General features: G+C 39.6%; 1 protein-coding gene across 1 annotated transcript in view; it reads right to left on the reverse strand.

Annotated features, from left to right (window-relative positions):
• The window catches only part of USP13 (ubiquitin specific peptidase 13), a 143,019-nt gene that overhangs the window by 66,902 nt on the left and 60,483 nt on the right, over positions 1–15,634 (reverse strand). The window contains exons 7-10 of the mRNA XM_037840050.1: positions 9,771–9,865; positions 8,641–8,828; positions 5,488–5,559; positions 5,033–5,126 (exon numbers count right to left, since the gene is read on the reverse strand). Of these exons, the coding sequence (XP_037695978.1) occupies positions 5,033–5,126; positions 5,488–5,559; positions 8,641–8,828; positions 9,771–9,865 (449 nt within the window). The remainder of the gene's footprint in view (positions 1–5,032; positions 5,127–5,487; positions 5,560–8,640; positions 8,829–9,770; positions 9,866–15,634) is intronic.

A 15,634-nucleotide genomic window follows, 5' to 3' on the forward strand; every position in this document is an offset into this window, starting at 1 on the left:
AAAACCATATATATTATGTTATACATTTTTTATTTCTCTGTAACTACTATACACCCAATTTAATCAACCATTCATATTAATTATTGTCTTTAACCAAAGTAACCGTATTTTTTTCCTTTTCTCTAAACAAAAGAGAATACCGGAGGACAGAAAACCAATAATTGCTTAGCTATTTTTCCCATGCGTGCTGGTTAGGTTCATGTGTCAACTTGGACAGGTAATGGTACTCTGGCCAAGCAAGCACTGGCCTATCCATTACTGCAAGGACATTTGTGGCTGGTTAATAAACCAACAGGCTGGTTTATTAGATCAACAGTCAATTGGCTGCAGCTGTGACTGATTACTTCAACGAAGGGCGTGTCTTCCACAATGAGACAATGCAGTCAGCTGGATTTAATCCAATCAGTTGAAGACTTTTGCCAGACAGACAGAGGACCTTCACGTCTTCTTCGGCTGGCCAGTGAAGTGTTTCCTGAGGAGTTTTGTCGAAGTTGCCAGTTCACTGCCTGAGGAGTTCATTGAACATTTTCATTGGAGTTGCCAGTCTGCTGCCTGCCTTAAGGAATCTGGACTCATGCATACCCACAGTTGCGTGAGACACTTTTATAAATCTTATATTTATACACATCTCCTGTTGATTCTGTTTCCCTAGAGAACCCTAACCAACACACCATTGGGTATGCATTTTAGATGATTTTAACATTTTGAGGTAGCAAAGAGAAGCATACATATATCACCCAAATACATTTGCATATTTTGTTCATTTACTGTCATTCTAAGAAATAAGGGTAAAATAAAAATGATCAGGGAAAAAAAATCAATCCAACAAATTTCAGTAGAAATGGCAGTACCCTAACCAGTAATGTAAATCCCTTTATAAATGAAACTGTTTATTAAACATGCATTATCATCTTTGTCACTAGCAGACCAACTTAAAGGCAAGAAGTATATATTCTAAAAATGACCCAAGACCTAAGACAGAGGTGAGAAACCCACATTAGCAGGCTATCTGGTAATTCTGCAAACTTCAAATGCTCCCCTTGTCATCCAACCTTTAGGGCAGCAGTATAGTGTAGTGGTCAAAAGCACAGACTTAGGAGCCAGCCTGCCTGGTTTACATTCCAGCTCTGCCACGCATTAGCTTTGTAACTTCAGGTAAGGTTTCTGTGCATCAGTTTCTCCACCCTTGAATACACAGGAAGGGCCCAGCCCTAACCAAGCACTATGGAATGCTAGTTATTAGCATCTTTGTTGGTGGTGGCACTGTAAAAACGCATCTCTGCCACATGGCTCTGAGAACTCCTGACTCTCTCACCTCCACCACACATTCCTCTCATAACCTAGCCCCTTCTCTGCTTCAGCACAGCTTCTTTCCCCTCTTAGGGCATCTCAGCTCATCTACAAGTTACCAACATCAGAGGCCTGGGGCAGGACCACCTGACCAAAGGGCAAGAATCTGATACCTGGAAGGAAGGAGGATTCTTACAAATTGGTTTCTCTGAAACCAATCAGCGAAAATCTCGATGCTTCAGAAACTGATTCACTCCACTGTCAAGGGGAGCAGAGATTTTTGCTATGAACCTATTTGTCTGTTAGAGTAACAGTTTGAAATTGACACCCCCAGGACATTAAAAAAAAAAAAAATCATATGGTGCATTCTCAAGCTCTATTTTTAAAACAAAAGGAATTTTATTGACATTTGGACCAGATATTCATGGTTTCCCATCTAGCTAGATGGGTCCTCCCTACCACGGCCAATCTACACATTGTACCACTGATCACATTGATTAGTATTCTTTCTTCAAGACCCTATACCATTGAACCTCAGCCCTGGAAAAGATTTTACAAGTCATTTAGGTCTAGGGCTGCAAATTCAAATACCCAGAGGACCAGCTGGGTTACGAGTCAGAAATGGGCTGCAGCCAGCTGGGGGTTTTGTGACCTTGTGAAAAAGGAGGGTTGCCACTCTGCCCCAGCCAACTGCTATTATGGATCTCATAGTGCCAGATGTTCTGACTGTTTAAGAGCAGCTGGAAATTCAGATATTTATGTATGGGCTAAGCAAAACACACCTGCAGGCCAGGAGTGGCCCAAGGACTGCCAGGTTAAACACACCTTGATCCAGAAAATCCAGACAGAGAAGTGGTTCCCACCTGTGAGGCTCAGACCCCTCGAGTTCTACAGAGCTATGGTGTAATGGGCATGGACAGGGAACAGGTCGGGGGGAGCAATGGGCACCAAGCAGCCAATAAAGAACATGTCTCTCTCACATGAGAACTATTTCTTTTCTAATGTAAAAGGAGGCTGTAGTATTAACAAAACAAAATTTTACTTCCAAATATCACTAAATAGATGACTTTCCACTTTACATTTTCTCAAATTAAGAGATTCCAAAAGCACATTGATCATGTAATAGACACAGACTTTATTTACATTAGAAAGGACAGCCTCATTCACCACCTAGACCAGTTCTGTGATTCGCTTGCTGAGATCAAGAGAGGTTACGTGGAAAAGTCCAGAATAGTCAAATCCATAGAAACAGAAAGTAAATCAGTGGTTGCCAGTGGCTGGAGGAAGAGGGGTTGAGGAGCAACTGCTAATAGATACAGGGTTTGGGGGACAGGGGAGTGAAGAAAATGTTCTGGAATTGGAGAGTGGTGATTGTTGTACAACCTGTAAATATACAAATAAACACTAAATTGTACACTTTTACATGGGTGATTTTACAGTATATGAATTATATATCAATAAAAAAGAGAGAAGGGATTGAGTGACTTGCCCAAGGGCACAAAGCTCCTTGCTGGAAGAGCTAGGAGCAGAAACCAGGCTCCTAAGTCCCAATCCAATCTCCCTCTCCGAAGGTGGACTTTGCCCCAGGAGAAGAACTATCGGAAAAGTAACACACCTGCATAAAAACACAGAACAAAAGTAATCAAAACTAACTTTTGAATGGGGTAATTTTCACCATTACCTCTCTAAAGTTTCACAGGAACTCAGAGAGAAGAAACCCAGATAACCGCATGCTCCAGCCCTACATCCCAATGCACTTCCTTGAGAGCATCCCAGATAAGGGTCTTCCAATCTTGGCGAATAAGGAACTCATTATCTTGCAATGCTGGAAAGCAATGCAACTGGAGAACTTAAGTTCTCCTGCTCCCATGTCACTCTGATTCCCTGGCCTCACCATTCAGAATGTTTATTTCCCTCTCCATGCTCTCCACAGCCTACTTCCTTCTCTTCACCCTCAAACACTGCCATTCTATGTTTCCTTCATAACCTCATCTCTCCTACTTGCTCCACAACTAGCTAACTTCATTATGAGCAAGAGTTTATTCACTCTCAATTCTTCCTCTCAGTCTGCAAGTATTAGTAAAGGATGTGACTTAAGATGCAAGCACAACTTGGGAATTGTCTTAGAATGTTGTCATTGTTCCATTTCCGGACTCCTCCCTGCAAACAAAATGGCAGTGACACTTTATCCTGATAATTTTGTTTTTATGCTTATTCTAATTACATATGTATAAATAAAAGTTAAAATTAAAAAAAAAAAAAGACGCAAGCACAGAGGTCAAACACAAGAAACAGAATTGAAAGAACTTGCCCAGTAAGTTAAAACCGGGCACTCCAAAGACAGAGCAGGTGTTGGGGAAATGGGACACTGTTACGGTTTGCTAATTGCTGCCAGAATGCAAAACACCAGAATGGATTGGCTTTTATAAAAGGGGGTTTATTTGGTTACAGAGCTACAGTCTTAAGGCCATAAAGTGTCCAAGGTAAGGCATCAACAATTGGGTACCTTCACTGGAGGATGGCCAATGGCATCTAGAAAACCTCTGTTAACTGGGAAGGCACGTGGCTGGCATCTGTTCCAGAGTCCTGGTTTCAAAATGACTTTCTCCCATGACGTTCCTCTCCAGGCGCCCGCTTGCTCCTGGGTTGCGTTTTCTGTAAGCTGCAGCTCCTCCAAAATGTCACTCTCAGTTGCTCTGAGGTTCTTGTGTGTGAACTCCTTTATACAACTCCAGCGATTCAGTTAACACCCACCCTGAATGGGCAGGGTAACACCTTCATGGAAATTATCCAGTCAAACGTTTCACTCACAGTTGACTGAGTCACATCTCCATGGAAACACTCAACGAATTCCAATCTAATCAACACTAATACGTCTGCCCCCACAAGACTGCATCAAAGAACATGGTGTTTTGGGGGACATGATATATCCAGACTGGTACAGGCACACACTCCATTTAGGACGTCTGAGGCAATGGGAGTCAAAGCCACCAAATATAGCCATGTAAACTTTGCATTGCAGGATTCCAAGGGACACCATTCAAAAAGATCAATTTGTGAGTGGCGCCCTCTGGAGTTGTGCAATGAAACAGCCCAGGAAGGTGCCAGTGGCCCATCCACAGGCATATAGAAAAACAGGTCTGGCTGTTAGGAGACAAAGCCTGCCTTTCAATCACTCTTATCAGTTAATAGTGACTCAATACCCAACTGAGTTTCTCATACTTGAGTGTGCTTAAAAAACTCCCTGTACAGCTTACCAAAACTGAGGACTGCCCATTCCATCCCAGAAATTCTGAATTCTCAGCTTTGAATTAGGGTTGAGAACTGTGTGTTGTTTATTAACCATCAGTCCCTTGAGAAATACTAGCAAGCAAATTGAGGCTTATAAGGTGTAAGATACTATCAGGGCCAAAAATAGATTGCATTGCCAAGGGGAAATGCTTATATTTTGAAAGGTTTATTTCTTCCATCTCAGCTCTATTTTATAAAGAACATAGTTTCTGAAGACTTAATGATGGTGCAGACATATAATCCATGAAGTGACTGTCCCTAGGAAACCTCAACCCTGGTTATTCATTACCATAATTTTTAAGACTATGCAGACAGACACCTTAGACTACAAAATGAAATAGCAATTTTGACAGCTTGCTAAATTTACTGCCACCAATAAAAGAAAAATCCACATTCTGGCTTCTGGCCCCTCCTATCTATATAGCAACATGGCAAACACTCTGACACATACCTTGTGCTCCTCCTTCATCACCTGTTCAATGAGCTCAGATTTCACCGGAGGTTTTGAATACTGGCCTGAGAGAAGGCCATGTCCTAACTTAGTCCTGGACAGGAGGGAGAAACAAAAACAAGAAGGTCATTGTTGTGTTCCCTTAGAGATATTAAAATTACCTGTGGGTTCCAATAAGCATAGCTGCTTTTAGATGGAATATTTATCCCAATTATTCACAAGTAACTTATTTCATTTATTTGATTCTGCTCGACACTGATATCTTTTTCAAATTTCCCTTAGTATTTTAAAGATAACTTTTTAAATTTCTTCTTATAAAAGTAATACAGGTTTGTTTTACAAAACTTCTAAAATCAAAGAAAAAGAGAGAATTGCCTTTAATTTTGCAACCCAAAGATAACAACTATGAACATTTCACTGGATCCTTTCTTTAAAAAATACAACCTGGCACTTACATCTGTGTGTTGAAATCTTGTGTTGGGTCTAAAGGAGAGTAGTCAAATATTCTTGGAAGGTTTCCTACATACCTAGAAAAGGAGAAACGATAGTCAAAATATAAGAACTAAGAGAAGAAACAGAACCAAAATAAACCATCATCCTCATTAAGCTCTTTCTGTCAAAATTAACTATCCACCTTAGGTGGAGTATTTCCTAAGATTCTGCCTTGCAGCCATACTCAGAGACCTCCCTAAAATGTCTATGTCTCTATCAGTGATTCTCAGCCCCTGCCTAAAGAGCTTCTTTAAAAAATAACAAAGCCAGAGTTGCCCCTAGATGTTCTGATTTCATTGCTCTATGCTGGAGCCTGGGATTTGGAACTCTTTTTAAAATGCCCAAACTGATTCTAACATGTAGCCAGAGTCGAGAACCACTGGTTAGTTTGTGCTATCACAAATGCCACCTTGAAAACAAACGGTAAGGTTGGGAATTGTTCCAACAATATAAATATGGATAATGATGATGAGAGTGATGGTTCCCACTGCTTGAGGACTTCCTGTGTTAGCATGCTGTGTCTTCATTACAACCACATGGTGAACATCGTTATCTCCATTTGAGAGATGGTTCCAAAGCTGTGATCTGAGTCACTCTGCTGGCTATGCCTGCCCCTGTCAGAATCCCTCCTTCTGACTCACTTATCCTGGCAGAGCAGTGCTAATCTTACCCACCTATCACTAATCTTTTCATACAATCAGTCCTTTCACATCTTAAGTTCATTTCCTCTTCCACATCCTCTGCTTTGTGCTGTTCATCTCTCCCCCTTCAGTCTTTGACCTTGGGGCCTGAGTGCTGTAGGAAGGAGGGTCCAGCAGTAGGTTCTTTCCCTGGTTCTTTGTGAGCCCTGTCCTGCCCACGTCTCTGACCTCCTGTCCCACCAGTCTCCCCCAGCCCACAATGCCCCAGCCACTGGCCTTATTGCTGCCCCCCCGAGCAGCACATTGAGCTCACTCCTACTTCAGAGTCATGACAACTATTGTTCTTTTTTGGGGATGCTCTCTCCACAGATCCTTACTTAGTGGCTCCTCAGGTCTATTTAAAAGTCACCTCCTCAGACACATAACCAAAATAATAAAGACCCACTCCCCACCCTTGCATTTCTCCCTACCACCTGATGCTGGCTGACTTTCTTCTTAGCATGTAACACTATTTGCAACTACATAATTTATTCATTTTCTTGTTTATTATCTGTCTCTCCCACTGGAACATAATCACCATGAAGGTAGAGACTTTATCTACCCAAATCGCTGTATGTCCAGCACTAGAACAGCATCTCACATGTACAAGGCACTCCATAAATATTTGTTGAATGAATACATTCATATCATATAATCACATAATCAATTTCCAATTTCAGAAACTGAGAGACTACCTATAATCCAACAGAAAAGGCATCATTGCAATAACCTCTAATTGGATCCCTCAACGAATAGAAACTTCTAGACACCTGCTGTCCACAAACTCAGAATATGTATCCCAAATTATGTAACTACATCAAAATTAACAGGGCACACTTCTCTGGGCCAATCCCATTCAAATGATTTTCAGATAGATGTGCTATTAGGGCAAAAATTCCATCAAAAAAGTCTCAAAGGACCAAGTTCCAAACAATAGATAAACCTAACTGTGAATCTAAACTCTTCTCTAAGTCAGAGACCATGCTAAAGAGCCCTTAATAATGTAATAAACATTATAAACAATGTAATGAGTAATGAACTCATCGGTGCTCTTAATCCTGTCTCTGTGTATTCCCAAACGTGAGCAAATGAAAAACTGACTGACCACCTTATTCCCTTTTCCTTCACGGAATTTATGTTTATAACCATGAAGTTGTCCTTGTGATTATTTAATGTCTGTTTTCCCAAGCGGACTGTGAGTTCCATGGGGACAGGCCCCACGTGTCCTCTGTTGACTGCTGAATCCACTGCACCCAGCACACTGCTAAGCAGTGCAGGGCCCCAACCCCTCATTTATTGGCTGAATGAAAGAATGAAAAATAGACATGCAAAACTGACCATAAATTTTCAAAGCCAAAAAACAGCAAAAAGTGCTAAATCTTCAAATACCAGGAGGGAAAATAAAAGGAAATTTGATGTACATTTTATTAACCACTATTAAAGCCATTAGGATTTTGACTCCATGTGGGTGAAAACTGCCCTGTGCAATTTATTTCCAGCATGCTGTCTTCCCATCAGTGTGTCTGTACACATACATGTTCTTTTTCCAAACTTGAACCAAGGTGGAAACCTACCCACTCTGGAAAACACTAGGTACTTTTTTCTAAATTTATGCAATGGTTGCCCAGGAGAGCACCAGCCCAGCCTCCAGGCTCTGCTGCTCCCTGTCCAAAGACAAGCTAAGGAAGAAAATGCCACAGCCCCAGAGACTCTGATTCTTGGGTGTGGAAAGAGGAAAGTAACTTTCTACATTCATTGTTAGGGAGCACCCTGAAATAGTGCTTCCAAAACCAGCTTTATTTTTATTTCAATTCACAAAGTTGATACTTGTAAAATATATAATAAAAATAAATTACTAGAAAAAAATGAAACGCCACTTGTAAGACACAGCAATGTCAGATTGCTACAAAATTTTTTGAACACTCACCCTCAATTTCTGTACCTATCTCATCACAGATCCATATGCAATAGGCCACAGACCAGCTCGGGTGACCACACTTTGGGTGGCAAAAAATGAAAATCCTAAATCCCCTAAGAAACTCCATTTACCAGCAGGGAGACATTCACTAGACAAATCACAAATCTCCTAGTTCATCTATAGGAAGGGATCCTAAGACCTATGTCACAAGTTTGCTCTGGGGAATAATGATTAATATATTCTTGGTACACAGGGTGATGGTCTATAAAAGGAAGGCATTATTAATAGAACACACTCCACAGGATGTTTTTCAGCTTAAAAGGCTCTCCTTTTCTCATGCAATCCCCATAACACTGTCCAAGTCCTCTAGCCCAGCCACCGTGTGAGAAGTCACCCCATGGATTATGTGGCCAAATGACCAACAGCTTCCCCAGGACACACTGGCTGGACCCGACCCGGAGGACAGGACGGCAGCGCTGTGCGCCCGGTGCGGCGATGAGCCGTGGGGAAGCACTCACGCCCTCTGGAATTCCGGGATGCTGAAGATGGCCTGCATGACGGAACTGAGGTAGCAGCTGTTGCCCAGGTTCTTCAGACCCGTGTACCCAGGGCCGTACATGGGCTTCAGCTTCGTGCCCGACTCCTGGATGACTTCCCACTCGCTGACCCTCGGCTTGATGTCGTTGTCCTGGAGCCCATTCTCTGTCTGGGATAAATTCATTGGAGGAAAACAACTGTAAATATGATCATCATTCACTGATCGTGTCCTACACCCTATTTCTAAAAACAATGAATGTTTCTACCTTTTCTTCCCAAACAGAGAACAAAACAACCTAATTAACAGAGATTGAAAGGGAAAGAGACAGGAGGAAAAAGAGAGACAAATAGGAATTGAAAAGAGAAATGCAAGCAGAATAACTACAAGAGAAGACAGAATGCAGCACTCCAAAAAAGGCAAGGCAATTGGAGAGAAATAAGGAAAAAAAAAAATCATGGGGGCTTGAGAATATTTTCTGAAGAGGAGGGAGGTTTAAAGAGGAGGAGAGAAAAATAAATTAAAAAGTGGATATAAGTGTGAACAAAAAGACAGAGGGGAATAAGAATACAAGGACAGAGAGATGATCTGGGCTGGGAAGAAAATGTTAAACACATTTATTTGGAATAGCTCCTTATAAAGAAAATACTACACAGTCATGACATCAGCTCAAAAATAAATTAAATGAGGTAAAACTTATCCATCAACAATAATGTGCTGGCTTATTCTTTCCACTGCCTAGGAGCTCTGCTTCCCTTCCTGAAGTTAATTAAAGTGATGTTGGTCACAGATAATTTTAAAGGTCATCTCTCCCTGTACCTTCTCCCTTTATGAAACAAAGAGTAATTCATGCAACTCTCCGTCAGAGGAGACAGAAATTTTGCAAGTAAACTAAAACAATACACTATGCAATTAGGTGCTATTTTTATTACAACATAAACAAATCTAAGAGAGTAACAAAAAGAAAACACTAATTATATTTGAGAAGCAAATGCAACAATTACAACCTAAATTCTATAAAATGAAGATCCATGTTAGATGAATTATATATTAAATAAACCAAACAGTTCTCTCCCCTCAAGGTTGAATGGAAACAAAGGTAGACATTCTCACCCCATGCATGTGAAGCATATCAATTCCAAAATGTGCCAGGTGCTTGGCCAAATGAGGATCTAAAACAGGTTCCTCTTCTTGAAAAGAATAAACATCTAGAGGGTGAAGAGAAAATAAGCACTAAGATCCGTAATCAAGTCATTTAATATTCAACACAAATTGACTAAGCTCCTACTATGCACCAAGCTTGGGATATATCAAGGAACAAAATAAACAAACACCCCGACCTCGTATGAGTTACATTCAACCAGGGGAAAGACAGGTGGTAAACAATAAACACAGCAAATAGGCATATTTTGTAAATATACCCATATATCAACTATTATAAAATTTCAGAAAGGCCAAAAAAAAAAAAAAACAAATGTTTTCTAAAAAGTTTCCAAAAAGGTTAAATACTAAAAAATTAAATTAAATTAAATTAAAAAAAATCCTTGAACCAATAACTTGAAACAAATACATCAACAGTATTTTTAATCTATGACAAGTGACAGAAATACCACTCAAATACTGGCTGGAAGATGAAAATAGTACTCCCTAGGTATTACTAACTTTGGTTATTATTAACTAGTGAGATAGTTTTGAAACCTTAAGACTTTACGCCTCTAATTATCAGAGCTCAGTTGGAAAATTTATAATTGCTGGAAGGGCACTGTTGGCATTGGCCAACACTCTACATCAAAATCACGCAGCACCCTATAGTTCGTAACCTATTACGTTCTTGCCACGTGGAGAACTGAAGTCTCCTGCCTCTAGTCATTAGTTGCTCCAAAGATATGACATGATTTGGTCAAATGCAAGGATTGTTTCTTACCCCAGTGCAAAAAAACATTTTAATGAGTAACCGTGATCCTTCAACTTGGTAACCATGAAGCATTTATATGATTTATATGCAGTCAGAGAAAAAAAAATTAAGTGGGCTCAGTGGCTGGAAATGCTGTCCTATATGTTTTTCATTGGGAAACATCTATTTTATCTCCAAGCTCAGCTTTGCAAAGCCAGGTCTCACCTCAGAAACTGGTATAGCAAATAAGTACTGCCTGACAAGTATTTGCCCACCCACCCCGCACCTTGGCTTAAAAGCTTGGAGCCAAGAATCACGTTAGGATGTTCATGGAGGGATCCTCCCAGGAAGGGGACAAGCAATGTTTCATGAGTAACAATGTTCATATTAGAAGTAAACCAGTCACTCATAAATGACAAATAAAACCATGGAAGGCAAGAGGCAGAAATCTATATTAGAGAAGAGACAAAAGAAAACTTTTAGAACATGAATACTCCATTGATGTGATAAGCACATTAGAAAATAGTATGGGCAGCAAATTCCAAAATTAATTAAAGAAAAAGACTGAGACCAAGACCAAGATGGAGAAACTATAAGAAATCGTATCAAAATGGTAATAACATTGTTGTCTCTTAATGGGAAGATTACCAATAATATTTTCTTTTGCTTTTGTATTTTTTTCCAAATCTATTATAACATCTTGGTTGAAAAAACTGCTTTATAAGTAATTCCCAAAGATTAAAATTACTCTCTTGGATGGTATTCTGCTAAGACTAGAGAGCATATCACTGGTCATCCTTGTTCATCCACATGGATTAATTCACCCATTCATTCATCTATTCATTCATTCATCATACTCAACAAATATTTACTAAGCACCAAATATATATATGCATACTGAGGTTATAATGTTAAATAAGACAAGCAGTGTCTCTGTCCTCCTACAGTTAAAGTTTATCATTTCAAATAATCTTAGCAGAAATGCTGTTTGGTGTGAAGGACCTCAGCAGATGTCCTCTTTGCTATGGCTTCAGTCACTTGAATTAAAGATTTTTTCCTAAGACCCAGAAGAGGGCAGAAGCCCAAATCCTGCCCTCAGATTCTCACAAAGGAAAGCAGAAGAGAGGGAGAGGTAAAAATCTGCCTCAACAAGTACTTGTATTTAGAAAGAGAAACAAAACCTAGCAGCTATGTAGCCCTGCTCTTACAGTTCAAGTGGAGAGAGAAAAACAACTACCAGTTGAACACCAAGTAATAAGTTGAGGAGATGCAGCAAGGTTCTCTTTGAGGTAATCTGTCTACCCAAGCTGCATCTTTTCACCATGAGTTTCTATAGGCCATCAAACGCAGGCAAGGAAAGAAGAGAAACAACAGAATGCTCCAGCAATTAAACTAGAAAAATAAACACAAAATGAATGAGGCCAGAAGCATGTATGATTGCTTTAAAGAGAATAGCTCCCGGATCTGACAAAACCTAGACTGTGGACAGGAAAACAGGTAGGAGTTAAAACACGGGATGAAATAGGACAAGAGAAAAAGGAAATTTAAAAAAAAAATCAAAGCAAAGGAGCAAATTTGTTTGCTCCATTCATTTATTCCACAAACATTTACTGAGCACCTACTATGTGCCAGGGGCTATGCTAGATGCTAGAGATATCATGGTGCACAACAAATGTGGCACACAGGCCCTCTGCACTAGGTGACCAATCACCATTAAACAGTTATAGGACCTTATGAAAAGTGAGATAATAGAGCAGCACAGGGTGCTACTGGGGCACACAGGAGGGACCCAAGCCAGGTCATTGGCTTTAATCCACACCCTGAGCTGTGAGAAACTTAGAGAGTTCATGGCTTCTGGTCAGTGTGAAGATGGCCAAAGAAGGAAAACCAACTTGACATGATATTGAGCTGGTATGGGGGCCAGTGGGGTGGGCCTCTTCACAGTCTCTGGAAGACTCTCCTACAATTCCCAAGGCACTGGTGCTTCCACCTTCTTAAGTACTCTCTCCCCCTTTTGTCCCATCTTACTCCCTTCCCCACCAATACCCTCATCTTTGCTTTGCCAAATCAATGTCTCCCCCCACAGAAGAAAGCTTTTTTGTTTGTTTGTTTTTGTGATCTGTTTCTCAGTTTGTTTGTTGCTGTACCCATGGAGATCCTGAGTGGAATTTGATATGGTGCCCAATTTTACTACTCAAGCCACCACACTGGCCTAGCTCAGGGAACCAGGGCTTCTGGCAAGGGTTAAAATCTAAGTTGAGATCTCAAGGATGAGTATGCATTTGTCACTCAAAAGATATACACTTATTGGGGAGAAGGAAACCAGGATGATTAGATCACACTACCATTAAATATTTGAGTCCACAACCTTCTTGGATTCCATGTTCACTAAGCAATCTTCTAAATATAATTCAGCTTCCCACAGGGAAGGAATGTACTGGTCAAGCTGACATAAACATCTCTCTGAGTGGCAGTTGTGGTTCTCATCTCTGGTGAGCGTAATCAGGCTGAGTGAGCCTCGCAAGTGTGGCAGATCAGACCCTCAGCAGTAGTACCTTCACCAGGAGATGGTCACCCCATCCCTGGACAGAGGGCACCCCAACTTCTTAGACCTCACTATCCACAAGGCTCATCAGCAGCCATTGAAGGAAACATTACATATATTTTTATTATTTTATTTGGCTTTCAAATAAATAATAAGTCATCACCAGGAATGCATTAAACAGAGTCAAAGGAAACTAAAACCAAATTGGTGCAACCCATAAACCAATCTGAAATGATAATTACACTGAAAATAATCTGTGTTAAAACCAACTATGCACAACACAAGCAGGATTCCAAAACTAATCTTTTTTCAAAAAATGAACATTTCAGCTAAATAAATTCAAGAACCCCCATTAAAGGGTTATAATGTGCATCATTGTTGCCCAGTGTTTTATAACTTCTATAATTGAAAAGGTATTTATTCAAATACTCCCAATTATATAAAATGAAAACTTGAAAAGTTCTTTCTTCAAAAACTCTCAAAAAATACTTAACTGTGGCAAATAATGGGTGAATATTGTCAATAGCTAAAGAGCTCTTAAAAACCAATAAGAAAAACACCCTCACATATACCCACCAGAAAATCAGCCCAACAAATTCACAAAAAGAACTACAAATGGTCAAATATACTGTGAAAACATTTAACCTCACTAGTAAAGCACATTAAAACAAGATACCATTTTTCATCTGATCAATTAGCAAAGATTTTTAAAAAGTTTTAATACCCAAAATTGTCAAGAATTTGTTGAAATGGGCACTCTCATACCCTACTGGTGGGAACGTAAATTGTTACTATTTGAAAGAGAAACTCAGCAACTGATCTTAAACAGATTCAACCCTTTGTTCAAAGGAATTTATCCTTAAGAAATAATTAGACAAACACTCAAAGATTTGCGTATGTCCAAGGATGTTCATCAGAGTAGCAAAAAATTGTAACAACTCACAAGGGAACAGTGAAATGATTTATGGAAGTATCATGGAATACTTACACTTAATGACATGGAAAATACAATTTAATGTTAAGCAAAGAAAATTAAGGAATAAATCTTTAAACAGTGTGATCCAATTTTTTTAAAAGTGTAGGATGTGGGGGTACATATGCGTGTGTATGTAAGAACTGATTCAGCCCTTAAAAAAGGAGGAAGATGGAAAGCAAATGCCTTGTACTGATTTGAAGCTGTAGGTACCCTCAGAAAAAAACACATTCTTAAATTTAATCCATTCCTGTCGGTATGAACCCATTTTAAGTAGGACCTTTTGATGGAGCTACTTCAGTTAAGGTGTGACCCACCTCAATTAGGATGGGTCTCAATTCTATTACTGGAGTCCTTTCTAAGCTGAATGAAATTCAGACAGAGAGAAAGGACGCCAGACAGAGACAAAACCCGGAAGAGAAGGGAGAGACCAGCAGACGACGCTATGTGCATTGCCATTGACAGAGGAGCCAAGGATCGCCAGTAGTCGGCCCAGAATGCTGGTCTTCGCAAAGAAAGTAGCAGCTTGTTGATGACTGAATTTGGACTTTCTTTTAGCCTCTAAACCGTAAGCTAATAAATTCCCATTGTTTAAGCCAACCCATTTCATGGTATTTGCTTGAGCAGCCCAGGAAACTAAAACATACCTAGATTGTCAACAGTAATTACTCTGGAGGGTGGTATTAATAGTGATATTTGTTTACTTCTCCAAATGTTTCTATTTTCCAAATATGTTACACTGAACATCTGTTTCTTGTATAATCAACAGAGAAATGTAAAACTTTCCTTCCTCCAGTTAAAAAAGAGAAAATTTAGATTTACTCTAAACAGCAATTCAAAACAGAGAAAAAGCTTTTAAATTAAAGGTACTTAGAAAATAGAATTAACCCTTGCCTTTCATAGTAACATACATTTAAATAACATATAATTATTTAAATCCCATATACCAGTTGTTTCATGTAACAAAAGTACATGTGCCTACCGTGTGTAAGGTTTTGTATGGAACCCAAAGATGAGTAAGTCATAGCACCTACCGTCAAATTACTAAAAATATAGAAGAACTAAACCATGTATACAAATAATTGTAGTGTTGGACAGGTTGTTCTGAGAAATGGATCTAATAACTGCTCCTATAAAAGCACAACATAAGACAGCATAGAAAGCATGAAACTCCAAAGCATTCTCCTCTTGCAATTTTACCCAACAGAATTCCTATATTGCAAAACTTTATGGAACCCCTAAAAGGTCAAGGAGCAGGCTGTATATGACAGTCATTCAACAACCATTTATTGAACATCAAAGACATGTAATCACCATATGGTACCCCTGAATCCAAACTTTAAGTTGTGAAAGAGCTAAGATTATCTCTGGCTTACTTTGGAGGAAAATGATTGGACTCAGCATCTGGGACCCCTGCAACTACTTTTCTCTAATGAGTTAAAATAATTCCACTAAATTTTGGAAGCAGGAAACTTCCTCAAAATGTGAGACAAAGAATCCCAACATGACCTAACTACCAGGTCCCAATTCTAAAACAAATGAGAGACTAAACCAGTTTGATGGGA

The sequence above is a fragment of the Choloepus didactylus genome, chromosome 1 (assembly GCF_015220235.1).
Source record: "Choloepus didactylus isolate mChoDid1 chromosome 1, mChoDid1.pri, whole genome shotgun sequence".
Lineage (NCBI taxonomy): Eukaryota > Metazoa > Chordata > Mammalia > Pilosa > Megalonychidae > Choloepus > Choloepus didactylus.